General features: G+C 41.5%; 1 protein-coding gene across 1 annotated transcript in view; it reads left to right on the plus strand.

The window, feature by feature from the left end:
* The window catches only part of LOC116855960, a 40,882-nt gene extending 14,498 nt beyond the window's left edge, over positions 1-26,384 (plus strand). Inside the window, exons 6-12 of the mRNA XM_032839050.1 lie at positions 3,037-3,157; positions 5,875-6,022; positions 6,147-6,382; positions 15,326-15,429; positions 23,626-23,752; positions 24,020-24,115; positions 24,431-26,384. Of these exons, the coding sequence (XP_032694941.1) occupies positions 3,037-3,157; positions 5,875-6,022; positions 6,147-6,382; positions 15,326-15,429; positions 23,626-23,752; positions 24,020-24,115; positions 24,431-25,953 (2,355 nt within the window). The 3' untranslated portion in view covers positions 25,954-26,384. The remainder of the gene's footprint in view (positions 1-3,036; positions 3,158-5,874; positions 6,023-6,146; positions 6,383-15,325; positions 15,430-23,625; positions 23,753-24,019; positions 24,116-24,430) is intronic.

Consider the following 26,384-nt stretch of genomic DNA (forward strand, 5'->3'; position numbering starts at 1 on the left):
TCTCATCAGTGATCATAATAGATCCTACCAGCGAGCTTACACACCGTAGCAATGATATGATTGTGCAAAAGCCTTTGCCTAGAATTAAAACCTCAATAATTGTGTGAAATTCATGTTGAAGGAAAATGGCAGTGAATATGAATTTTAGCACTACATTCTGCCTCATTTCTGATAAATTCATTACAGACAGAAAACTCATGAACACAATAAATGTGGAGTAGCTAGCAGAGAAATTTTGAAGGAAAGAAGCCTCACGAAAACGATGCATACCTGAGTTTTCCATCAGTAAGTCTAATCTTCTACATCTGATGTCCATTTTGGGGCAGGAAACCTTGAACCATATTCTCAGTGAGGCCATCATTTTAAAGTAGGCTATCCTCAACACTGATTAAATTTTAATGTACACAATGCAGGGGTGTTCTGTGCCCTATTTGCATCATTGTATCATTAGCTCTTAGATTTTTTAGGTTCTAAAGTCCTCTCTTTCAGGCAAAAGAAAAAGGAATATATTTATAAATGTAATTTAACAAATTAGGGTGTATTTATTCAAGTTTGAAAGTAGTTTACAAAAATAACCTTATATATGATTTTTCTAAGTTTTTGGAAATAATTTTAGACTCACATAAAATTATAACGTGTACAAAGTTCCTGAGTACTTGTACTTGGGTTCTTCAGTGACAGTATCTTACATAACCATAACACGTAATCAAAACCAATAGAATGACATGGGTACAATGCACTAAGTAAACTATAGGCCTTATTTGGTTTTCACTAGTGTTTGCATGCATTAATTGATGGGAAGTTTTGTTTTTTAGTGTAGCGTTATAAGAAACCTGATCACATATATAGATAGACTCCTGTAAATCTCACCACAGTCAGGATGCAGAATTGTTGTGCCTACGCAAAGAAACATCCATGTGCTGCCCCTTTATAGTGACACTCTCCCCACAACCCTGATCCATGGAGGCCACTGACCAGTACTCCATCACTCTGATCTTGTCATTTCAAGGATGCTGTTAAAATGGAATGACACAGTGTGACCTTTGGGATAGGCTCTATTTCACGCAGCAAATTGCCCTTAAGATTCATCCAATTTGTTGGGCATATAGTTTTACTTTTTGTTACTGAGTAGTATTCTTTTGCTATGAATGCACCATAGTTTACTTGTTCAATATTGGTGGACTTTGGGTTGTTTCTAGTGTTTCATTATTATGAATAAAGATACTATGAGTCCAGTTTTGTATGAACATAAGTTTTCATTTCTTTGGGGTAAATACCCATGTTAAGTTTGTGTTTTTAACTTTATAAGAAACTGACAAACTTTTCCATAGTAGCCATACTAATTTACATTCCCACCTTCAGTGTATCAATGCCCCAGTTGTATCTTGTCCTGCACTTGGCACAGTCATATTTGATCCTAGACTTCCTGTCAGGCGTGTGTAGCATATAATGGTGGTCTTTTTTTTTTTTTAAGATTTTTATTTATTTGACAGAGAGATCACAAGGAGGCAGAGAGGTAGGCAGAGGGAGAGGGGAAAGCAGGCTCCCCGCTGAGCAGAGAGCCCCATGCGGGGCTCGATCCCAGGACCCTGAGATCATGGACTGAGCCGAAGGCAGAAGCCCAACCCACTGAGCCACCCAGGCGCCCCTATAATAGTGGTCTTAACTGATCTTTCCCAAACCTGCTCATACACTGAGCAGGTAAAGTTGTCATTTTTGCTTTCAATCGTCAAACATAATTTTAAAAACTCAAAGGGGAATAGCCTATTACGTCTGATGATATATTTACCTTTTTTATTTCATTTTCTTCATTCCTGGTGTTTCATGTTTCCTTCTGTCATTCCCTTTTTGTTAGAACTTCCTTTATCAATTCTTTTTGAGCAGGTCTGCTGGTAAAAAATCTTAGTTTTCCTAGCAAAAAGCCTCTTGCTCTCCCCTTTTTTTCCTTGTTCTTCTTTATCCAGTTATTTCCTTGATATATGAACATGTGGGATGCCTGGGTGGTTCAGTCATTTAAGCCTCCGACTCTTGGTTTTGGCTCGGTCATGATCTTAGGGTTGTGGGATCAAGCCCCACATCAGGCTCTGTGCTCGGCGCGGAGTCTGCTCCAGATTCTCTCCCTCCCCCTTCCCTCCACTCACATGTGTGTATGCATACGCTCTCTCTCTCTCAAATAAATTTTTTTTAAAAAAGGATATGCAATCCAGTTTATAAATCCTACTTGTGGCACCCCCCCCCCACAGTTTGCCATACCACAGTGTTATGGCAGTGTTGAGTAACTCATTCCTTTGGAAATTTATTTTTATTTTTTAGCATTTACACTGTGCCAGGCACCATTGTCACTGAGGACATGTTAATGAACAAAACAGGCAAAGTCATGGCCTTTATGGAGCATATGGTTTAGTGAAGGTGACTGAGTAAAATAAGTACATAATAGAAGGTCAGTTAAGTGCTATGGAGAAATAAGAAGGCAAGTACATAGCTTGTAATGGAGGAGCTATTTTGTTTTTCAATTATTTACTTATTTGACAGAGAGAGAGAGCACAAGCAGGGCAGCAGCAGGCAGAGGGAGAAGCAGGCTCCAGGCTGAGCAGGAAGCCAGACAAGGGCCTCAGTCCCAGAACCCTGGGATCACGATCTGAGCCAAAGGCAGATGCTTAACTCACTGAGCCATCCAGGCACCGCTGGAGGGGCTATTTTAGTATGGGTTTTTAAGGACAGCTGTTCTGAGCAGATGTAATTTGGACTAAGACCCAAGTATACTGAGGGTAACCAGCAAGCATAATACTTGTAAGCCGGGAACACTCCAGACCTGTTTCTAAGTATTTTCTCTGGGCTTCTTGCCTCAATATTCTCTGAGAAGTTAGTAAAACATGCAAATTGTTAAGTCAAACCCCAGACCTCCTAAACCAGAACCTCTAGTCTTGGGCCCAAGACCCTATATTTGTAAAATGATCTTTGTGATCTATACTTAAATTTTAACATCTTTGCCCTAAATCCCGGATTAGTGCACCTGTTACCACCACACTGTAACAGGATGGATTCCGGGTGGACACTCTCTACAGTAAAGAATCAGATATGAGTGTTCTACCAACCAGGCCCTCGGTCCCCTCCACTTCTTACCCTTTTGCGGAGCTACACATACTGCCATGGCAAGGTGAGATCAGCTCATTCCTGAAATCGATCAGGCAGGGTCCCAGAATGGGCTGCCCAGGCTACCCTGAGCTCTCTGGACCAGAGGCCGAACTCACTTTTCGGAGCTTGACATCCCAGGTGAATGGGGTGACCCATTTAATCCCTGAAGAGAATAAAATACTCTTACAATTAAGAAATTATACAGACAATATGGGGCGCCTGGGTGGCTCAGTGGGTTAAGCCGCTGCCTTCGGCTCAGGTCATGATCTCAGAGTCCTGGGATTGAGTCCTGCATCGGGCTCTCTGCTCAGCAGGGAGCCTGCTTCCCTCTCTCTCTCTCTGCCTGCCTCTCCATCTACTTGTGATCTCTGTCAAATAAATAAATAAATAATCTTAAAAAAAAAGAAATTATACAGACAATAAATTCTTAATATATGGAAATTAGAAAACATGGGGTGCTTGGCTGGCTCAATTGGTAAAGCATACCACTCTTGATCTCAGGGTCATGAAATGGGCATGTTGGGCATGGAGCCTACTTAAAATTTTATTTTATTTTTAAATTTTTTAAAAACATTTTATTTATGACACAGAGAGATAGCAAGAGAGGGAACACAAGCACGGGGGAGCTGGAGAGGGAGAAGCAGGCTCCCCGCTGAGCAGGGAGCCAGATATGGGGCTGGATCCCAGGACACTCAGCAGAAGGCAGGCACTTAATGACTGAGCCACGCAGGTGCCCCATACTTAAAATTTTAAAGAAGTTTTTAAAAGATTTTATTTATTTATTTGACAGAGATCACAAGTAGGCAGAGAGGTAGGCAGAGAGAGGAAGGGAAGCAGGCTTCCCACTGAGCAGAGAGTCTGATGCGGTGCTTGATCCCAGAACCCTGGGATCATGACCTGAGTCGAAGGCAGAGGCTTTAACCCACTGAGCCACCCAGGCGCCCCTAAAATTTTAAAGAAGTTTTTTAAAAAATTAGAAAACATGTATAAACCATTGAAGAAATTTTAAATCACCCATAATTATACCTGAGTCTAGCATTGTTTACAACATATTCTCCCCAAATTTTCAGACATATGTAAGTATATTTCTTTCATGAAAGAAAACTGAGGCTAGTTTTTTAATATTTATAATGTTATGAGCATCTACATCAATAAATACTCTAAAACTTCTAAAATTGACATTTTTATAATAAAGTACGGAATTATGACACAAAGATATGTAAACAATGGAGAATTGCAAAAATTGGGAATGTGAAAACTTCTGACATACACTTAAGTACAAAGCCAGAAGTAATCCAAACTAAATGTTTACTTAACCACAAATAAACAGGCAAATGCTTACAATTTGTTCCTGTAATGGGGGTCATAAGATTTATATTATTCTGAAGATGTGTTTTTTTCTTCTTGAGAATACAGTTATCTTTCCTTATTTATACTGACAGTTTTAGTATATTCTTTCCAGTTGCTATGTACTGTTTGGCTCAGGGCAGTTCCATAATTTACCAAAGTAATTGTCTATCATCGTACATTTAGATTTTTTCCTTTTTTTTTTTTTTTTAAGATTTTATTTATTTGACAGAGAGAGAGGTCACAAGTAGCAGAGAGGCAGGCAGAGAGAGAGGAGGGGAAGCAGGCTCCCTGCCAAGCAGAGAGCCCGATGCAGGGCTGGATCCCAGGACTCTGGGATCATGACCTGAGCGGAAAGCAGAGGCTTAACCCACTGAGCCACCCAGGTGCCCTAGATTTTTTTCCTTTTTAATTGCAAAAGCCAACGTCGTTAATATTAAGAAAATGGGGGGGGGGGCACCTGCGTCGCGTCGGGTAAGTGTCTGCCTGCCGCTCCTGGTCATGATCCCAGCATCTTGGGATCCAGGACCCCAGTCAGGCTCCCTGCTCAGTGGAGATCCTGCTTCTCCCTCTCCCTCTGCCTGCCGCTCTGCCTGCCGCTTTGCCTGCTTCTGCTCGTCAAATGAATGAATGAATGAATGAATGAATGAATGAATGAATAAGAATCCTTAGGGGTGCCTGGGTGGTTCAGTGGGTTAAGTCTCTGCCTTCGGCTCAGGTCATGATCTAAGAGTCCTTTGGATTGAGCCGCTCTCTGCTCAGCGGGGAGCCTGCTTCCCCTTCTCTCTGCCTACTTGTGATCTCTCTGTCAAATAAATAAATACAATCTTAAAAAAAAAAAAAACTTAAAAAAAATTTTTTTACTAAGTAAACTGTTGCAATTAATATTTCTAGGTCAGAGAATGAAAAATGTAAATTGATTCAGGTTGCCTTCTAAAAAGGGAGTAACTAAATCCCCTACGATTAAACCTCCCACGCCTAAATAATAATAAAAAGCTTAAAGCGCGTGCTCTTAAAAATCTGGGCACTATGCAAAGTATAATAATTACATTATTTCGTAATTTCATATTCACCAATACCCCGGCGTCATCTTCATTTATTTTTGTAAGGCAAACAAACATTTGCACCTTCACTTCATCCCTTTCCTTACTGGAGGTAGTAGCTGTGTATCCACTCCCACGGGGGATTAGCATTTCTTTAGGAAGCCCACCCGCTTAGCTTCGCCGGTCAAAAGCGGTCTTCCTTCTAAACGACTAGGGCCTTACCCACCCAGTCTATACACAACCGCCCTCTCCCTAAACCTAAGACGTTAAGCGACCACTGGTTTTATCAACTCCATGACCGATGCCTCTTCAGCGACGTTGCAGCTTCTTCAAACTTTATTTCCCCAAGTCGGCCTCGGTCTGAGCCCATCCCAGCCGTACGGACACCTGCCTTCCTCTAAGATGGCCGCGTCCACGGTGCTCCCGCCTAACGACTGCGCTCGGCAGTGCGCAGAGGGCGCCGCCATCTTTCTTCCCTCGGCGGATAAACGTGCCTGGTGGCTTTGGGTAGACACCGACCTCTGAGTCTTACCCGGTTAGCACAACTCTGTTGACCATCCCTCCCAACGAGGAGGTAAAAACACTGAGGTGGCCCGTAATGATTTCGATCTCCCCGCACAGCCGCTATGCCCCCTCCCATCAGACGCGCCGGGGTGGGCGTGGCCGTTACATCATAGAGCCGGGCCAGTCCTTGGAGGTCCGAAGTCCCGTAGCGCTCCCAGGTCCTCGCGGGAGTCGCCGGCCGGGGAGGACCCGAGTCCCTAGGTACCGCGAGGAAGGGCACACGGAGAGGGGTGGCTTTGGAAGTGAGTGGCCTTTCGTCGCTGCCAGCAGCGTCTGTAGCGGTTCGGGTTCAGGTGAGTCGGGTTCTGGGCTTAGCTCTCGGCCTGTGGGGTCCGTGAAACGGGAGCGTGTGTGAAGAACCGCGGCTGGGATTTTACTGGGATTCAGTCCCTGAGGAATGAGGGGAGTGATGGGGCCTTTGGGAAGTCGGTGCGTAAGAGTCTGAAGATGTCTCGGCGGAAGCGGCCGACTGTGTTAGGGTTTGAGGTCCACGTGGATCTCTCTGTCTGTGGGACTCGGTGGTTGAGAAGTGGGGTGCGGAGTATGTCCGTGAACGCTTGTCTCGTCCGGCTTCCGCGTCGGAGAAGCCTGGGTTGGAGATGTCCCTATTGGCTCCTTGGGCTTGCTTGTGGGTTAGTAGGGCCTTTGATACAGGACCCCCTCCTGGAGACGCCCGGTGGGGCTGTCAGTGTTTGAGGAGGCCCAGGGCCCCCAGAGAATCGGAAGGTTCAGGATCAAACCATCAATGCCGGAGACAGACCTGAAACGTGCATTTTCTCCAGTTAATCCGAACCCAGCTCGCTACTTCAGTCCGTCCTCGTGGACCTTACTGAAAAGTTCGTCTCCCAACATCACCGCTCTTCTCACTTTCCCACAAGATTAAATGGGTTCGGAGTGAGCTCGTGATATATTGACTATTCAAGATGTAGCTTTTGTTTTTCTTGCCTTCAAGTTCACGGCACTTTTGGATATTTCCTTTTAGAGTCATTCTAAGTAAAAGCGTCTCTTTTACCCTCTCTTCTGTTCCGTAGTGAAAACCTTATTTTTCCCTCCTACATTTAGGATCATCTGTATAAACACAAAGAAAAATTAATTGTATCATGTAATTGCTCATCCTCAACATATTTGCATAGGAGATGATATTTATACATTCTTAAATCACTGCAGTGAGTATCAACAGGGTTGGTGAGCCAATGCCATGGTGTCTGAGTGAAACATTAATATAATAACTATATTCAAAAGTATTCAATTATAATTTTAGTAGTTTTACTGAGGTTTAATTTACATACCATAAAATTCACCAGGCGTAAGTATTTACATTTTGGTGATTTTTTTTTTTTTGAGGATTTTATTTATTTATTTGTCAGTACAATCAGGGGTAGCTGCAGGCACAGGGAGAAGCAGGCTCCCCTCTGAGCAGGGAGCCCTATGTGGGACTCAATCCCAGGACCCCAGCATCAAGACCTGAGCCAAAGGCAGACGCTTAATCCACTGAGCCACCCAGGCACCCCTACATTTCAGTGATTTTAACTGAGTTTCTAGAGTTGTGCAACCATGAGTACAATCCAGTTTCAAGACAATCCAACTTTAAAACATTTCTGTCACCCAAAAAAGTTTTCTTAGTCCTCTATACACTCCGTCTCCACTCCTACCCTCAGCCACACACCACCGATTACCTTCTAGAGTCTATTAATTTGCAGTTTCTAGGCATTTCATAGAAACAATCATATATGTAGTCTTTTGTTGTTGCCTTTTTTTCATTAGCATTATATTTTGGTCTACATTATAATTATCACTGGCTTTTCCCCTTTTTCAAAGTGATTTGTTGAGGTAAAATTGACATACAATAAGCTACAGGTCAGTAATTGGTAAATTTGACATATATACTCATGAAAGTGTCGCCACCATGAAAATCATGAACATACCCCTCACCACCGAATTTTCTTTGTGCCCCCCCCCTTTTAAAAGATTTTATTTATTTGACAGACAGAGATCACAAGTAGGCAGAGAGGCAGGCAGAGAGAGGAGGAAGCAGGCTCTGCTGAGCAGAGAGCCTGATAACGGGGCTCGATCCCAGGACACTGGGATCATGACCTGAGCTGAAGGCAGAGGCTTTAACCCACTGAGCCACCCAGGCCCCCCTTTGTGCCCCTTTTTAATCCATCCCTCTCATCTTTCCCCAAGCAACCACTGATCTATTTCTCATCACTACAGGCTAGTTTATATTTTCTTAAGTTTCATTGAAATGGACTCCTACAGGATGTACTCATTTTTTTTTTTTTTTCCTAGCAAAGTATTTTATTTTAATTTTATTTATTTATTTATTTGACAGAGGGAGAGATAGTGAGAGAGGGAATACAAGCAGGGGGAGTGGGAGAGGGAGAAGCAGGCTTCCCTCTGAGCCGGGAGCACAGATGCCAGGCTCAATCCCATGACTTGAGCCAAGGGCAGCTACTTAACGACTGAGCCATCCAGGTACCCCACAAATTTTTTTTTTTTTTTTTATAAACATATATTTATTTTTTCCCCAGGGGTACAGGTCTGTGAATCTCCAGGTTTACACACTTCACAGCACCCACCATAGCACATACCTTCCCCAATGTCCATAACCCCACCCCCCCTCTCCCAACCCCCCTCCCCCCAGCAACCCTCAGTTTGTTTTGTGAGATTAAGAGTCACTTATGGTTTGTCTCCCTCCCAATCCCAACTTGTTTCATTTACTCTTCTCCTACCCCATTAACCCCCCATGTTGCATCTCCTCTCCCTCATATCAGGGAGATCATATGATAGTTGTCTTTCTCTGATTGACTTATTTCGCTAAGCATGATACCCTCTAGTTCCATCCACGTCGTCGCAAATGGCAAGATTTCATTTCTTTTGATGGCTGCATAGTATTCCATTGTGTATATATACCACATCTTCTTTATCCATTCGTCTGTTGATGGACATCTAGGTTCTTTCCATAGTTTGGCTATTGTAGACATTGCTGCTATAAACATTCGGGTGCATGTGCCCCTTCGGATCACTACATTTGTATCTTTAGGGTAAATACCCAGCAGTGCAATTGCTGGGTCATAGGGTAGTTCTATTTTCAACATTTTGAGGAACCTCCATGCTGTTTTCCAGAGTGGTTGCACCAGCTTGCATTCCCACCAACAGTGTAGGAGGGTTCCCTTTTCTCCGCATCCTCGCCAGCATCTGTCATTTCCGGACTTGTTAATTTTAGCCATTCTGACTGGTGTGAGGTGGTATCTCATTGTGGTTTTGATTTGTATTTCCCTGATGCCGAGTGATATGGAGCACTTTTTCATGTGTCTGTTGGCCATCTGGATGTCTTCTTTGCAGAAATGTCTATTCATGTCTTCTGCCCATTTCTTGATTGGATTATTTGTTCTTTGGGTGTTGAGTTTGCTAAGTTCTTTATAGATTCTGGACACCAACCCTTTATCTGATATGTCATTTGCAAATATCTTCTCCCATTCTGTCAGTTGTCTTTTGGTTTTGTTAACTGTTTCCTTTGCTGTGCAAAAGCTTTTGATCTTGATAAAATCCCAATAGTTCATTTTTGCCCTTGCTTCCCTTGCCTTTGGCGATGTTCCTACGAAGATGTTGCTGCGGCTGAGGTCAAAGAGGTTGCTGCCTGTGTTCTCCTCAAGGATTTTGATGGATTCCTTTCTCACATTGAGGTCCTTCATCCATTTTGAGTCTATTTTCGTATGTGGTGTAAGGAAATGATCCAATTTCATTTTTCTGCATGTGGCTATCCAATTTTCCCAACACCATTTATTGAAGAGGCTGTCTTTTTTCCATTGGACATTCTTTCCTGCTTTGTCGAAGATTAGTTGACCATAGAGTTGAGGGTCTATTTCTGGGCTCTCTATTCTGTTCCATTGGTCTATGTGTCTGTTTTTGTGCCAGTACCATGCTGTCTTGATGATGACAGCTTTGTAATAGAGCTTGAAGTCCGGAATTGTGATGCCACCAACTTTGGCTTTCTTTTTCAATATTCCTTTGGCTATTCGCGGTCTTTTCTGGTTCCATATAAATTTTAGGATTATTTGTTCCATTTCTTTGAAAAAAATGGATGGTACTTTGATAGGAATTGCATTAAATGTGTAGATTGCTTTAGGTAGCATAGACATTTTCACAATATTTATTCTTCCAATCCAGGAGCATGGAACATTTTTCCATTTCTTTGTGTCTTCCTCAATTTCTTTCATGAGTACTTTATAGTTTTCTGTGTATAGATTCTTAGTCTCTTTGGTTAGGTTTATTCCCAGGTATCTTATAGTTTTGGGTGCAATTGTAAATGGGATGGACTCCTTAATTTCTCTTTCTTCTGTCTTGTTGTTGGTGTAGAGAAATGCGACTGATTTCTGTGCATTGATTTTATATCCTGAAACTTTACTGAATTCCTGTACAAGTTCTAGCAGTTTTGGAGTGGAGTCTTTTGGGTTTTCCACATAGAGTATCATATCATCTGCGAAGAGTGATAGTTTGACTTCTTCTTTGCCGATTTGGATGCCTTTAATTTCCTTTTGTTGTCTGATTGCTGAGGCTAGGACTTCTAGTACTATGTTGAATAGCAGTGGTGATAACGGACATCCCTGCCGTGTTCCTGACCTTAGCGGAAAAGCTTTCAGTTTTTCTCCATTGAGAATGATATTTGCGGTGGGTTTTTCATAGATGGCTTTGATAATATTGAGGTATGTGCCCTCTATCCCTACACTTTGAAGAGTTTTGATCAGGAAGGGATGCTGTACTTTGTCAAATGCTTTTTCAGCATCTATTGAGAGTATCATATGGTTCCTGTTCTTTCTTTTATTAATGTGTTTTATCACATTGATTGATTTGCGGATGTTGAACCAACCTTGCAGCCCTGGAATAAATCCCACTTGGTCATGGTGAATAATCCTTTTAATGTACTGTTGAATCCTATTGGCTAGTATTTTGGTGAGAATTTTTGCATCTGTGTTCATCAAGGATATTGGTCTGTAGTTCTCTTTTTTGATGGGATCCTTTTCTGGTTTGGGGATCAAGGTGATGCTGGCCTCATAAAATGAGTTTGGAAGTTTTCCTTCCATTTCTATTTTTTGGAACAGTCTCAGGAGAATAGGAATTAGTTCTTCTTTAAATGTTTGGTAGAATTCCCCTGGGAAGCCATCTGGCCCTGGGCTTTTGTTTGTTTGGAGATTTTTGATGACTGTTTCAATCTCCTTACTGGTTATGGGTCTGTTCAGGCTTTCTGTTTCTTCCTGGTTCAGTTGTGGTAGTTTATTTGTCTCTAGGAATGCATCCATTTCTTCCAGATTGTCAAATTTGTTGGCATAGAGTTGCTCATAATATGTTCTTATAATTGTCTGTATTTCTTTGGTGTTAGTTGTGATCTCTCCTCTTTCATTCATGATTTTATTTATTTGGGTCCTTTCTCTTTTCTTTTTGATAAGTCTGGCCAGGGGTTTATCAATCTTATTAATTCTTTCAAAGAACCAGCTCCTAGTTTCGTTGATTTTTTCTATTGTTTTTTTGGTTTCTATTTCATTGATTTCTGCTCTGATCTTTATGATTTCTCTTCTCCTGCTGGGTTTAGGGTTTCTTTCTTGTTCTTTCTCCAGCTCCTTTAGGTGTAGGGTTAGGTTGTGTACCTGAGACCTTTCTTGTTTCTTGAGAAAGGCTTGTACCGCTATATATTTTCCTCTCAGGACTGCCTTTGTTGTGTCCCACAGATTTTGAACTGCTGTATTTTCATTATCATTTGTTTCCATGAATTTTTTCAATTCTTCTTTAATTTCCTGGTTGACCCATTCATTCTTTAGAAGGATGCTGTTTAGTCGCCATGTATTTGGGTTCTTTCCAAATTTCCTCTTGTGATTGAGTTCTAGCTTCAGGGCATTGTGGTCTGAAAATATGCAGGGAATGATCCCAATCTTTTGATACCGGTTGAGACCTGATTTAGAACCAAGGATGTGATCTATTCTGGAGAATGTTCCATGTGCACTAGAGAAGAATGTGTATTCTGTTGCTTTGGGATGAAATGTTCTGAATATATCTGTGATGTCCATCTGGTCCAGTGTGTCATTTAAGGCCTTTATTTCCTTGTTGATCTTTTGCTTGGATGATCTGTCCATTTCAGTGAGGGGAGTGTTAAAGTCCCCTACTATTATTGTATGATTGTCGATGTGTTTCTTTGATTTTGTTATTAATTGGTTTATATAGTTGGCTGCTCCCACGTTAGGGGCATAGATATTTACAATTGTTAGATCTTCTTGTTGGACAGATCCTTTGAGTATAATATAGTGTCCTTCTTCATCTCTTATTATAGTCTTTGGTTTAAAATCTAAGTGATCTGATATAAGGATTGCCACTCCTGCTTTCTTCTGATGTCCATTAGCATGGTAAATTCTTTTCCACCCCCTCACTTTAAATCTGGAGGTGTCTACGGGTTTAAAATGAGTTTCTTGTAGGCAACATATAGATGGGTTTTGTTTTTTTATCCATTCTGATACCCTGTGTCTTTTGATTGGGGCATTTAGCCCATTAACATTCAGGGTAACTATTGAGAGATATGAATTTAGTGCCATTGTATTGCCTGTAAGGTGACTGTTATTGTATATTGTTTCTGTTCCTTTCTGATCTACTACTTTTAGGCTCTCTCTTTGCTTAGAGGACCCCTTTCAATATTTCCTGTAGAGCTGGTTTGGTGTTTGCAAATTCTTTCAGTTTTTGTTTGTCCTGGAAGCTTTTAATCTCTCCTTCTATTTTCAATGATAGCCTAGCTGGATATAGTATTCTTGGCTGCATGTTTTTCTCGTTTAGTACTCTGAATATATCATGCCAGCTCTTTCTGGCCTGCCAGGTCTCTGTGGATAAGTCTGCTGCCAATCTAATATTTTTACCATTGTATGTTACAGACTTCTTCTCCCGGGCTGCTTTCAGGATTTTCTCTTTGTCACTAAGACTTGTAAATTTGACTATTAGGTGACGGGGTGTGGACCTATTCTTATTGATTTTGAGGGGGGTTCTCTGAACCTCCTGGATTTTGATGCTTGTTCCCTTTGCCATATTGGGGAAATTCTCTCCAATAATTCTCTCCAATATACCTTCTGCTCCCCTCTCTCTTTCTTCTTCTTCTGGAATCCCAATTATTCTAATGTTGTTTCGTCTTATGGTGTCACTTATCTCTCGAATTCTGCCCTCGTGGTCCAGTAGCTGTTTGTCCCTCTTTTGTTCAGCTTCTTTATTCTCTGTCATTTGGTCTTCTATATCGCTAATTCTTTCTTCTGCCTCATTTATCCTAGCAGTGAGAGCCTCCATTTTTGATTGCACCTCATTAATAGCTTTTTTGATTTCAACTTGATTAGATTTTAGTTCTTTTATTTCTCCAGAAAGGGCTTTTATATCTCCCGAGAGTGTTTCTCTAATATCTTCCATGCCTTTTTCGAGCCCAGCTAGGACCTTGAGAATCGTCATTCTGAACTCTAGATCTGACATATTACCAATGTCTGTATTGATTAGGTCCCTAGCCTTTGGTACTGCCTCTTGTTCTTTTTTTTGTGGTGAATTTTTCCGCCTTGTCATTTTGTCCAGATAAGAGTATATGAAGGAGTAAATAAAATACTGAAAGGGTGGCAACAACCCCAGGAAACTATGCTTTAGCCAAATCAGAAGAGATCCCAAATCTTGAGGGGGCGGGGGAAGGGGATAAAAAGAGGTTCAGAAAGGAAAAAAAAAAAAGAAAAGAAAAAAAAAGAAACAAATAAAAAAAGAAAACCAATAATGAAAAAAATATAAAAAGGAAAAATATATATATATATTAGATAAACTAGTTAAAAAACTTTAAAAAAGAAAAGGGTAAAAGTTAAAAAAAAATTAGCAGAAGAAGAGAAAAAAAATTGAAAAAAAAAAATTAAATTAACTGCAAGACTAAAGAATCATGGGGAGAAAGCCATGAGTTCCGTGCTTTGCTTTCTCCTCCTCTGGAATTCCGCGGCTCTCCTTGGTATTGAAACTGTACTCCTCGTAAGTGAACTTGGTCCTGGCTGGGTTTCTTGTTGATCTTCTGGGGGAGGGGCCTGTTGTAGTGACTCTCGAGTGTCTTTGCCCCAGGCGGAGTTGCACCTCCCTTACCAGGGGCCGGGCTGAGTAATCCGCTCGGGTTTGCTTTCGGGAGCTTTTGTTCCCTGAGCGCTTCCCGTAGAGTCCGGAGGACGGGAATAAAGATGGCGGCCGCCCAGTCTCCGGCCCAGAGGAGCCGAGAGCCCGGGGCCCCACTCCTCAGTGCGCCCTCAGAGAACAGCGCCCAATTACTCCCGTCTGCCTGGGCTCCGGCCGCGCTCCGAGCCAACCGAGCCTGCGACCGGTTCAAGGTAAGCCCGAGCTCTGAGCTCACTCCTCGGCTCCGTCTCTGTAGCCGGCTTCCCCGTTCTAATACCTGCAAGCTCTGCGACACTCAGACACCCCGATCCTTTCTGTGACCCTGCGGGACCTGAGGCCACACTGGCCCCGCGTGGGCTTCACCCCAGTTAAGCCTCTGGAGCAATGTCCCTCAGTGGAACAGACTTTTAAAAGTCCTGATTTTGTGCTCTGTTCCTCCACCGCTTGTCGGGAGCCGGCCCCTCCCCCCGCGGTCTATCTTCCCGTCGCTTTGGATTTACTTCTCCGCCGGTCCTACCTTTCAGAAAGTGGTTGATTTTCTGTTTCTTGAATTGCTGTTCTTCTTCTCTTCGGTCTCCTGTTGGATTTGTAGGTGTTTGCAATCTTTAGGTAAGCTATCTAGCTGATCTCCCGCAACCTGAAGTAGTCTCAGCTGCTACTTCTCCGCCATTTTGACTCCTCCGGATGTACTCATTTTTATTATGATTTGATTCACTCAGCATTCGTATTTTCAAGATAACATTCTTTTTTTTTTTAAGATTTTATTTATTTATTTGACAGATAGAGATCGCAAGTAGGCAGAGAGGCAGGCAGAGAGAGAGAGAGGAAGAAGCAGGCTCCCCGCTGAGCAGAGAGCCCGATGCGGGGCTTGATCCCAGCACCCTGGGACCATGACCCAAGCCAAAGGCAGAGGCCTCAACCCACTGAGCCACCCAGGCGCCCCTCAAGATAACATTCTTGTGTGCATCAGTAGTTCCTTTCTTTTCCTTTTTGTTGCTTTGTGTTCCATGTTGCTTTATCCGTTCATTCTGTATAGTTTATTAATTCACCTGTTAATGGGCGATTGTTTTTCCAATTTTTAGCTCTTACAAATAAAGCTTCTATGAACACTCATGTTCAAGTCTATGTTTATATCTTTTTCTTTCTCTTGGGTAAATCTCTAGGAGTTGAATGGCTAAATCATAGGGTAAGTGTATGTTTAACTTCTTTAGAAATGGCTAAACTGTTTCCCCAGATGGCTGTACTTTGTATTCCCAAGAGAAGTGGATAATTGTTCTGTCTCCTTGTTTTTGCTGACACTTTCATTTGGCATTCTTTTTGATTTTAGGTATTCTGATGGGTGTGGAGCAGTACCTTTTTTTTTTTTTTAATTTTTATTATTTTATTTTTTAATTTTTATTTTTATTGTTATTTTATTTATTTTTATTATTATTATTTTTTACCTTGTGGTTTTCATTTGTATTTACCTAATAATGACTAATGATGGTAGTTAAACATCTTTTCATATGCTTATTTGGCATCCATATATCTTCCTTGGTGACGTACTTGTTCAAGTCTTTTACACTTCTGTGTTGTCTTTTCTTGTTAATTTTTGAGAATTCATTCTATATTCTGGATACAAGACTTTCCTTTACCAGTTATATGCTTTGCAAAGATTTTCTCCTAGTCTTTGACTTGCCTTCCAACATTCTCTTAACAGTATGTTTTGGAGAGCAGAAGGATTTAGTTTTTATGAAGTCCAACACATGAACTTTTCTTAATGAATTATTCTTTTGATGTTGTGCCTAAGAAATCTGCTTTACTGCAAGAGCAGAGGATTTTCTCCAATTTTTTCTTCTCAAAGGTTTAGGGTGTTCTGGGTTTTGTTTTGTTTTTTTTTTTAGGTTTTTCACTTAACGTTTGTTTTTTATTTTGAGCAAGATATATGATCCAGGGGCGCCTGGATGGCTCAGTGAGTTAAAGCCTCTGCCTTCGGCTCAGGTCATGATCCCAGGGTCCTGGGATCGAGCCCCGCATCGGGCTCTCTGCTCAGCGGGGAGCCTGCTTCTTTCTCTCTCTCTCTGCCTGCCTCTCTGCCTACTTGTGGTCTCTGCCTGTCAAATAAATAAATAAAATCTTTAAAAAAAAAAGATATATGATCCAATGTATGGATCCAAGTTCTTTTTTTTTTTTTTGGTATAGCGTATCTACTTGTTCCATCAACATTTGTTGAAAGGTTGTCCTTTCTCCACTGTATTGCCTTTACAAAACCTTTGTAAAATGTCAGTTGACTGTATATGTGTGGGTCTTATTCTGTACTCTATTCTATTCATTCATCTGTTCTGACATGAATATTACCCTGTCTTGATTACTGTAGTTTTGATAAAAATTTTTGTAGTCAGGTGGTGCAGACTCACCAATAAAGTCTTATTTATTTTAGAGAGTAGGGGGAGGGGCAAAGGGAGAGGGAGTGCGCGTATCTGAAGCAGACTCCAAGCTGAGTGTGGAGCACGACACCGGACGTGATCCTAGGACTCAGAGTTCACAATCTGAGCTGGAACCAAGAATTGGTAAACCAACTGAGCCACCCATGCACCCAGTCCTGTTCTTTTTTTACAGTTGTTTTAGCTATTCTAGACCTTTTGCATTTGTATGTGAATTTTAAGAATCAGGTTGTCAGTTTATATAGAAAAGCCTCATGGGATTATGATTGAGATTTGTGACTCTAGGCCAATTCTGGAGAATGGTCTGTTTGGTTCATTTAAAAAAAAATGGACCATTTTCTGACATGGACAAAGTGTATCTTTCCATTTATTTAAGTTGTCACAATTTCTCTGATACAGTTTTCTTTTCTTTTTCTTTTAAAGATCTTATTTATTTATCTGACAGACAGAGATCACAAGTAGTCAGAGAGGCAGGCAGAGAGAAAAGGGGAAGCAGGCTCCCTGCTGAGCAGAGAGCCCGATGCGGGGCCTCGATCCCAGGGATCATGACCTGAGCTGAAGGCAGAGGCTTTAACCCACTGAGCCACCCAGGCTCCCCCTCTGATACAGTTTTCAAAAGGTGTTTTAAATTTTTGGTAATCTTTTTCCCTGAGTATTTCACATTTTTAAAATCATTTTTACCTTTTTTAAAAAATCATCATTTTATTTGCTTATTTATCTTCTTTGTTTCAAGTTTTTATTTAGATTCTGGTTTAGTTAACATATAGTATAATATTGGTTTCAGGGGTAGAATTTAGTGATTCATCACTTACATATTAACATCTAGTGCTCATTACAACAAGTGCCCTCCTTAATGCCTGTCACTCATTGAGCCCATCTCCCACTCCCCCCATCAACCCTCAGTTTGTTCTCTATAGTTAAAAGCGTCTCTTATGGTTTGTCTCCCTCTCTTCCCCCCCTTCCCCTATGTTAATTTTTGTTTGTTTCTTAAATTACACGTGAGTGAAACCCTATGGCATTTGTCTTTCTTTGACTTGTTTCACTTAGCATAATATACTCTAGCTCCATCCATGTCATTGCAAAAGGCAAGATTTCATTTCTTTTTGATGGCTGAGTAAGACTCCATTGTATATACGTATATATATATACCACACTTTTATCCACTCATCAGTTGATGGACATTTGGGCTTTTCCCATTATTTGGCTATTTTTGATACCACTGCTATTAACATTGGGGTGCATGTGTCCCTTCGAATCAGTATTTTTGTATCCTTTGGGTAAATACCTAGTAGTGCCATTGCTAGGTTGTAGGGTGGTTCTGTTTTTAACTTTTTGAGGGACCTCCAAACTATTTTCCCGAGGGGCTACACCAGCTTGCATTCCCACAACAGTGTAAGAGAGTTCCCTTTTCTCTGCTTCCTTGCCAACATGTGTGGTTACCTGTGTTGTTAATTTTTGTCCTTCTAACAGTTGTGAGGTAATATGTCATTGTGCTTTTGATTTGTATTTCCCTGACGATGAGTGCTTTTGAGCATCTTTTCATGTGTCTGTTAGTCATTTGTAGGTCTTCTTTGGAAAAATGTCTACTTGTGTCTTCTGCCCATTTCTTAACTGGATTATTTGGTTGGGTTTTTTTGTTTGTTTGTTTGTTTGTTTTGTTTTGTTTTATTTTGTTTTTTTTGGTGTTGAGTTTGGTAAGTTCTTTATAGATTTTTGGACACTAACCCTTTATCAGATATGTCATTTGCAAATATCTTCTCCCATTTCATAGGTTGCTTTTTAGTTTTTGTTGATTGTTTCCTTTGCTGGGTAGAAGCTTTTTATCTTGATGAAGTCCCAAGTTCATTTTTGCTTTTGTTTCCCTTGCCTCTAGAGACATGTCTAGTAAGAAGTTGCTATGGCCAATGTTAGAGGTTGTTGCCTATGTTCTCCTCTAGGATTTTGATGTGAGACAGGGATCAGTTATCTTTCTTTCCTGATTGTATTTGAGTCCTCTCTCTTTCTTCGTCAGTCTAACTAAAAGTTTGTCAGTTTTTTATCTTTCCAAGAAAGGCAGCTTGTATTTTCATTGATCTTTTGTCTTTTTAGTCTCCATTGGATTTATTTCCACATTCCATTTTGTTATTTCCTTATATTTACTGATTTGGGGCTTTGCTTGTCCCCCCCCCACACACACTTATTTCCCATGTAAAATTAGGTTGTTTATTAGAGAGCTTTCAGGTGGATTGACAAGGATTGACAAGGACCTGAATTTCTATGAACTTCTCCCCTAGAGCCACTTTTGCTCCATCCCACAACTTTTCATTTGTCTCAAGGTACTTTGAAAATTTCTTTTGATTTCTTCTTTGGCCCTTGGTTGTTTACTAGCATGTTAAATCTCCGCATATTTTTGACTGTCCCACTTTCTTTTTGTGACGAATTTCTACTTTCATACCATTGTGGTTGGACAAGATTTGGACCAGAGGGTGAAGGGAGCATTCAGATTAAAGGTTAGTTTCCTGGGGTATTTTCTGAGGGCAGACCACAAGTTCCATGGGGACAGAGGAAGGTTTTGTGAGTCTGGTGGGGATGGTCAACCCGTGTTAGAATTACTGACTACTACCATGCAGGCTGTGTACCACCATTCACACTGTAGTCCTGATGGACTTGTACTCCATTCAGAACATTTTCTAGGAGGTGCAGGGTTGGCCTTCTCTAACAGAAAGTTGCCATGTGGGTTCATCACATGGCTTGAGGTCAGCAACCAGGATGTATGGTAAATTGGGGATTCAGAATCTGACTTTCTGTTGGAAGTGATAGAAATGGGACATGAGGAGTTTCATGATAGTAGCCGAGGTCCCGAGTGACCCACTGGGTGTTGGTGGTAGTTTGGGTAGTGGGGCTGAATAAATAAATAAAATCTTAAAAAAAAAAAAAAAAAAAAAAAAGCTGCCAAACTATTTTCTAAAGTGGTTGTATCATTTTGCATTCCCAACAGCAATAAATGAGAGTTCCTTTTGCTCCATATCCTTGCCAGCATTTGGTGTTATTGGTGTTTTGAATTTTGGCTGTTCTAACAGGTGTGTAATGGTATCTCAGAGTTGTTTTAATTTGTAATTCTCTAATTATATATGATGTTGAGCAGCCTTTCATATGCTTATTTGCTATCTGTGTATCTTCCTTGGTAAGATGTCTCTTTGGGGCTTTTGCCCATTTTTTAAAAATTGGGTTGTCTTTTCTTATTGTTGAGTTTTAGGAGTTCTTTGTATATTTCAGATAACAGTCCTTTATCAGATATGTCTTTTGCAAATATTTTATCTAGTCTGTAGCTTATCTTCTCATTCTCTTGAGATAGTTTATATTTCTAGCTGTTACATTGAAATTTATCATCTCTCTTTTTTTTTTTAATATTTTATTTATTTATTTGACAGAGATCACAAGTAGACAGAGAGGCAGGCAGAGAGAGAGAGAGAGGGAAGCAGGCTCCCCGCCGAGCAGAGAGCCCGATGCGGGACTCGGTCCCAGGACCCTGAGATCATGACCTGAGCCGAAGGCAGCGGCTTAACCCACTGAGCCACCCAGGCGCCCCTCATCTATCTTTTTTTTGAGACACAGAGGGCACTTAAGTATGTGAGGGGTGGGAGGAGGACAAAGGGAGAGGGAGAGAGAGTCTTAAGTGGGCTCCACACTCAGCCTGGAGCCCCATGCAGGACTTCATCTCTTGACTCTGAGATCACAGCCTGAGCTGAAATTAATTGTTGGACGCTTAACTGACTGAGCTACCCAGCCAACCAAACTGGCATTCCTGGGCTAAGTCCCGCTTAGTCACTGTCTGTAACCTAGGGGTTATATTATTATAACCTAGGTTTATATTATCCTAGATTTTTTTGCTAATATGTGTTTCTTCCCTTTAAATTCTTGTTTATTGACATACAGTTCAATATGGGTTTTGGGAGTAGAGTTCAACGATTCATCCTTTACATATACACCAGTGCTCATCATAACAAGTGCCCTCCTTGATACCATCACGTGTCTATCCCATCCCCCACCCACCTTCCTCCATCAACTCTGTTTTTTCTCTGTAGTTAAGAGGCTCTCATGATTTGTTTCCCTCTGTTCTCCCCCCGCCCATGTGTTCATCCATTTTGTTTTCTTAGATTCCACATATGAAAGAAATCATACTTTATTTGTCTTTCTCTTATTTCGCTTATTGTTTTGGTAATATGTTAATGATTTTTCACGTATTTCATGAAAGAGATTGGTCTGTAATTTTCCTCTCCTGTGTTGCCTTTGTCTGGCTTTGGTATTTTGGTAATAGTGACACCATAGAAGGAATACATCTGGGCATAAGCATTAATTTGTGAGGTAGTTTTTTTTAAGTAGCCTCCGCGCCCAGCATGGAGCCCAAAGTAGGGCTTGATCCCTGAAATCAAGTACTGATCAGAGATCAAGGGTTGATTGCTAAACCAACTGAGCCATGCAGGTGCCCCAGGAGACAGTTTTAATTACTAATTCAATTTCTTGTTTTATGTCTGTTTGGCTTTTTTAGAACTGTTCTTCTGTCAATTCTGTTATTTGTCTCTTTCCAGGCATTTGTCCATTTCATCTAATTATTATTTAATTCATGATTACTCAGAAGTATACTAGTTAATTTCCAAATGTTTGTGTATTTCTGAATTTCATTCTGAAGCACATATCTAATTCAGTTCTGTTGTGGTTGGAAAATATATTATAAATTTATTGATATTTGTTTTAGATCTTAAATTATGGTCTTTCCTGGATAATGTTTCGTGTACCTTTGAACATAATGTATATTTTGTTGCCATTGAGTATGGCATCAAATAATTGTCAGTTGATTATATTGTTCAAGTCTTAAATATCTCTGCTGGTTTTCTGGGTTTTTTTTAAGGCTATTTATTTGAGATTGAGAGTAAGACAAGAGTGAAAGTGAGAGAAAGAGAGCACAGAGGGAGAGAGAGAGAAGCAGATTCCCCACGGAGTAGGAAGCCCGAGGTGGGGCTCGATCCCAGGACCCTGAGATCTTGATCTGAGCCAAAGGCAGATAATTAACCCACTGAGCCACCCAGGCGCCTCTGGTTTTCTGTTTGTTTGTTTGTTTGTTTGTTTAATTATTGACAGTGGAGTTTTGAAACTTTCAACTATTATTAATTAAATTTCCTATTTCTCTCTTTAATTTTGTCAGTTTTTATTTGTATTTTGTGATTCTGCCATTAGGTGTATATAGTTTAATAATTTATAGCTTCCTCGTTTACCTTTTCTATCATTATTGCCCACCAGAGAAAACTCACACAAGCTTTGGCATCAGAGTTTCTATTGGAGTTAATGAGCACTTATGACTGACTGCTTGTGTGGCTGACCTTAGTCTCCTCCAGCCCCTCCAGAGGCCCGGCTGATAGCACATGGTCCAAGGCCCTTCCCCATAAATCATTTTATTAGAATAGACTGCCCTGCATGGCCCAAGCCTCCCAGGTCAGCAGAGACACTCTTATCATTCAGGATATCCCATGGACTTAGAAGTTTCCTCCTAGAAACTAAGGGCAAAAGCCAAGCCTCTCTTGGGCAAGGTTAATCATTTAGTGCACAAAGTGGGGTAAGACAGGCTGTGATTTGCTTGGTACACCAGTCTTCATACTGAAGTGTGTATACCCATGGGGCATATAAAGACTTTCAAAGCAGGGCATGAGCATGCATGCTTTTTAAAGACACAATGTCCAGATCTTCGGAAACTTCCATATGTTCTAAATGGTTGTTACTGATAATTCACCCGCCTCTGAGGCATCATGCTTTATTGCTATTGCTTTCCCATCTCCCCTTTAATAGCCATGCGGCTTCTACTTGACAGAGGAGAGGCGCACCTCTCACTCATTTAGGACCCTGCTTTACTGCCCTAGAGTGTGAAAGCCTCGGGGGCACCAAATAGAGGCACGGTTGGAAATATCGAGGTCCTCTAAGGTAAGTGTGTAGCAGCAGTGATCACACGTAGGCCCAGAGGAAATGGACATTCAAAGTCAGTTTGCTCTTGAGCCACAGGTCCCAGGTCCCCAAGAGCAAGAGTGATCAAGTGAAGGAATGAAGGAAGAAAGAAGAGGTGCTTGGACTTGGATATCATTGCTCCTAGGGACAACTTCAAGCAGACACCGAGCTTTCTGACTCTAAGAACTTCGTGGCAGGTGCAGGAGAGATGAAAGACAGAAGAATCCATGTTACTGTTCTGTGAGCACAGAAGAAAATGACGAAGGCCCAGGTGATTTTCGTTTGTTACATTTTTCCTATGTTTTTCACAGGTTTCTGGTGACCTGAGAAAAATTAGTTCAACCTTTTAGTATAAATTGGGATAATTGGATTCTGGGGAGAAATTAACTTAGACTCTAAATTCAAAGGCAGGGCAAAGTGAAATCAGGAATATATTACTCACAGGGGTCATTCTGAAGGACTACTGTTAGAACACGGGTGTGACTGGTGGATCCTGTGGGTTACGGTAGCTGTCACTTTGAGTCTGATATCTCTAAGAGACATCATAACCAGAGAGACATGAAAAGCTGCATGATGTGCACTGACTCTGTGGGGAAGGCAGGCCAGTTTCTTGGGGGATTCAGGAGTTTATGCCACTTGGGTCTCCTGAAATTTCTTTTCTTTTCTTTTCTTTTTTTTTTTTTTAAGATTTTATTTATTTATTTGACAGAGAGAGAGATCACAAGTAAGCAGAGAGATAGGCAGGCGGGGGGGGAAGCAGGCTCCCTGCTGAGCAGTGAGCCCGATGTGGGACTCAATCCCAGGACCCTGAGATCATGACCTTAGCCGAAGGCAGCAGCTTAACCCACTGAGCCACCCAGGCGCCCTAAAAAGAAAAAAACTATATATAGTTGAGGCTGTACGGTGATTAGAATAGCCTCCCTCATGCTTCTTCCATGTTAACAAAAGTAATTCACATCATATTAAACAGGAGCGTGTTATTACAGGAATCACTGACACTGGAGGACGTGGCCGTGGACTTCACCTGGGAGGAGTGGCAGCTCCTGGGCCCCGCCCAGAAGGACCTGTACCGGGACGTGATGTTGGAGAACTACAGCAACCTGGTGTCAGTGGGTGAGGACAGCTTTCTGTGTCATTTAGATGTGCTCAGTCACTGGCCTTTCCTCTGTCCCTCAAAGACAGCTTTGCAGTCATTATGGTCTTCAGAAGAGTCCCCTCTCTTGACCCTAAACAGAGGAGTATAATCTTTTCTGTCCTGAAAGAGAGCTTTTACTTTGCATATGAGAAATTGTTTTGTCTCTAAAATGTCATGTTTTCCCGTCTCAACCTACTTTACCCCAAGTCACTGCATCTAAGTCTTTTGTCATTTCTCATGAACAGGGGGTCAGGCTACCAAACCAGATGCATTGTCCAAGCTGGAAACCAGAGGTGAACCATCGATAACAGGGGATGAAATCTGGGATAGAACCCATCTGGGTGAGTGAGTACCGTGAAGGGGAGTGGTGAAGTGATCTTCTAGTCTTTAACACAAGGTGTCACAGGTGTCTGAGGATACCTAATCAGCTCCCCCACATATTCCTTTTCCCAGATGAGAACTCTTTATCTTTTGTGGGCATTTAGCTCTAAATATGCTCCTTATCTCTTCTTGGATCTGATATTTATTTCATCTTAATCTTTATAATTTTCTTTTAAAATTGTCAACAATAAAGAGCCACCCCCACCACAATATCTTTAAAACACTTTTATTCCATACTGTCCTCGTGAGAATTTGTTACTGTCTTGTGTTCCTAGGATTCGGGGAGTTTGATAGTCACCTGCAAGAGCTCTCTCAAAACCGGAGGTTTCTGAAGAGCGCACAACAGTACGGGGAGCAGAGTGCGTTTAGACATACTGTTCATCCGAGCAAAATACATTTTGCCATAACGCAAAATCACGTGTTTGACTTATGTAGAAAAGCTTTGAACTCGAGTTTGAGTTTAGTGAACGAGAAGAGAAGATGTGAAATAAGGAAGGCTGTTGAGTTTAATGGAGAAGAGAAATCTTTTCTGCACGGTAATCATGAACATTTGTATTCTGGAATTGAATTCCCTGAAAGCACAAAACATGGCAGCACTGAAGTCCAAGACTTTAAGCATCAGAGGACTCATAGAATAGAGAAACCCCACGCGTGCATCGAAGGTGGGAAAGCCTGCATCAGGACGTCTCCGCTCATTTACCCTGAGAGCGGTCGTAGAGGAGAGAAACCCAATGGGTGTGATCCACGTGGAAAACTCGTCTTCAGAAATGTCATGTTTGCTAAACATCCGAAAACTCATACACAAGACAAAGTCTGTATCATCAGTGAATACAGAAAAGGCTCTAACGGGAAGGGCAGTCTCACTTTGCCTCAGCAAACCCAAACGGCAGAGAAATCCTACACGTGCAGTGAGTGTGGAAAAGGCTTCACCATGAAGCGCTATCTGATTGCACACCAGCGAACTCATAGTGGAGAGAAACCTTATGTGTGCAGCGAATGTGGAAAAGGCTTCACAGTGAAGAGTAACCTCATTGTGCATCAGCGAACTCATACGGGGGAGAAACCCTATATATGTACTGAATGTGGAAAAGGCTTCACCATGAAGCGCTATCTTGTTGTCCATCAGCGAACTCATACTGGAGAGAAACCCTATATATGCAATGAATGTGGAAAAGGCTTCACAGTGAAGAGTAACCTCATCGTACATCAGCGATCTCATACTGGGGAAAAATCTTACATGTGCGGCGAATGTGGAAAAGGCTTCACCACAAAGCGCACCCTCATTATACATCAGCGAACTCACACGGGAGAGAAATCTTACTTATGTAATGAATGTGGAAAAGGCTTCACCACAAAGCGCACCCTCATGATACATCAGCGGACTCACACGGGAGAGAAACCCTATGAATGCAGTGAGTGTGGGAAAGCCTTCAGCCAGAAGATATGCCTCATACAACATGAGCGGTGTCATACCGGAAAGACTCCCTTTGTGTGTACTGAGTGTGGAAAATCCTATTCTCACAAATACGGTCTCATTACCCATCAGAGAATTCACACGGGAGAGAAACCCTATGAGTGCCGTGAATGTGGAAAAGCCTTCACCACAAAGTCAGTACTTAACGTCCATCAAAGGACTCATACAGGAGAGAGACCCTATGGATGCAGCGATTGTGAGAAAGCCTTCTCCCACTTGTCAAACCTTGTTAAACATAAGAAAATGCACACAAGAGAAATGGGTAGATTCAGTCAAGTTGGAAATCCTTTTAACGCAGAATCACAGCTCATTACTTATGAGTGAATTCCTGAATCCCTATGAATGTGATGACTATGAAAATGCCTTCTTTGGCAACCAAGACTTCATTAAACATCAGTGTTTCCAGCAGATTGGAATGTAATCATGGTACTGCCGGTTTTCGGATACGTGCCCTGAGAAGGTTAAAGAACTTGTCCAGGAGGTAAATCTGGTGGCTGCGGTGAATGTGTTGTCGTGCCTTCAGTCATCCTTACCTCATATTTTCTGTCAGTGAAAACATGTTGAGAAAACTCTGATACATTCAATGTGGAGATACCTTGGGCAAAACTTTCTAGTTTCGTTATATTCTGAAAAGTATACACTCAGGCAAATTCTGTGTAGGCAGAGACTAGGAGGGCCTTCAGGGGGAAGGTAGACTTTATTATCAGGGATCATCATAAAGCATCAGTGAGCTTATTGTTCATAGAAATACGATT

Source organism: Lontra canadensis, unplaced genomic scaffold (genome assembly GCF_010015895.1).
Source record: "Lontra canadensis isolate GAN:19392208 unplaced genomic scaffold, GSC_riverotter_1.0 scaffold107, whole genome shotgun sequence".
Taxonomy (NCBI): Eukaryota; Metazoa; Chordata; class Mammalia; order Carnivora; family Mustelidae; genus Lontra; species Lontra canadensis.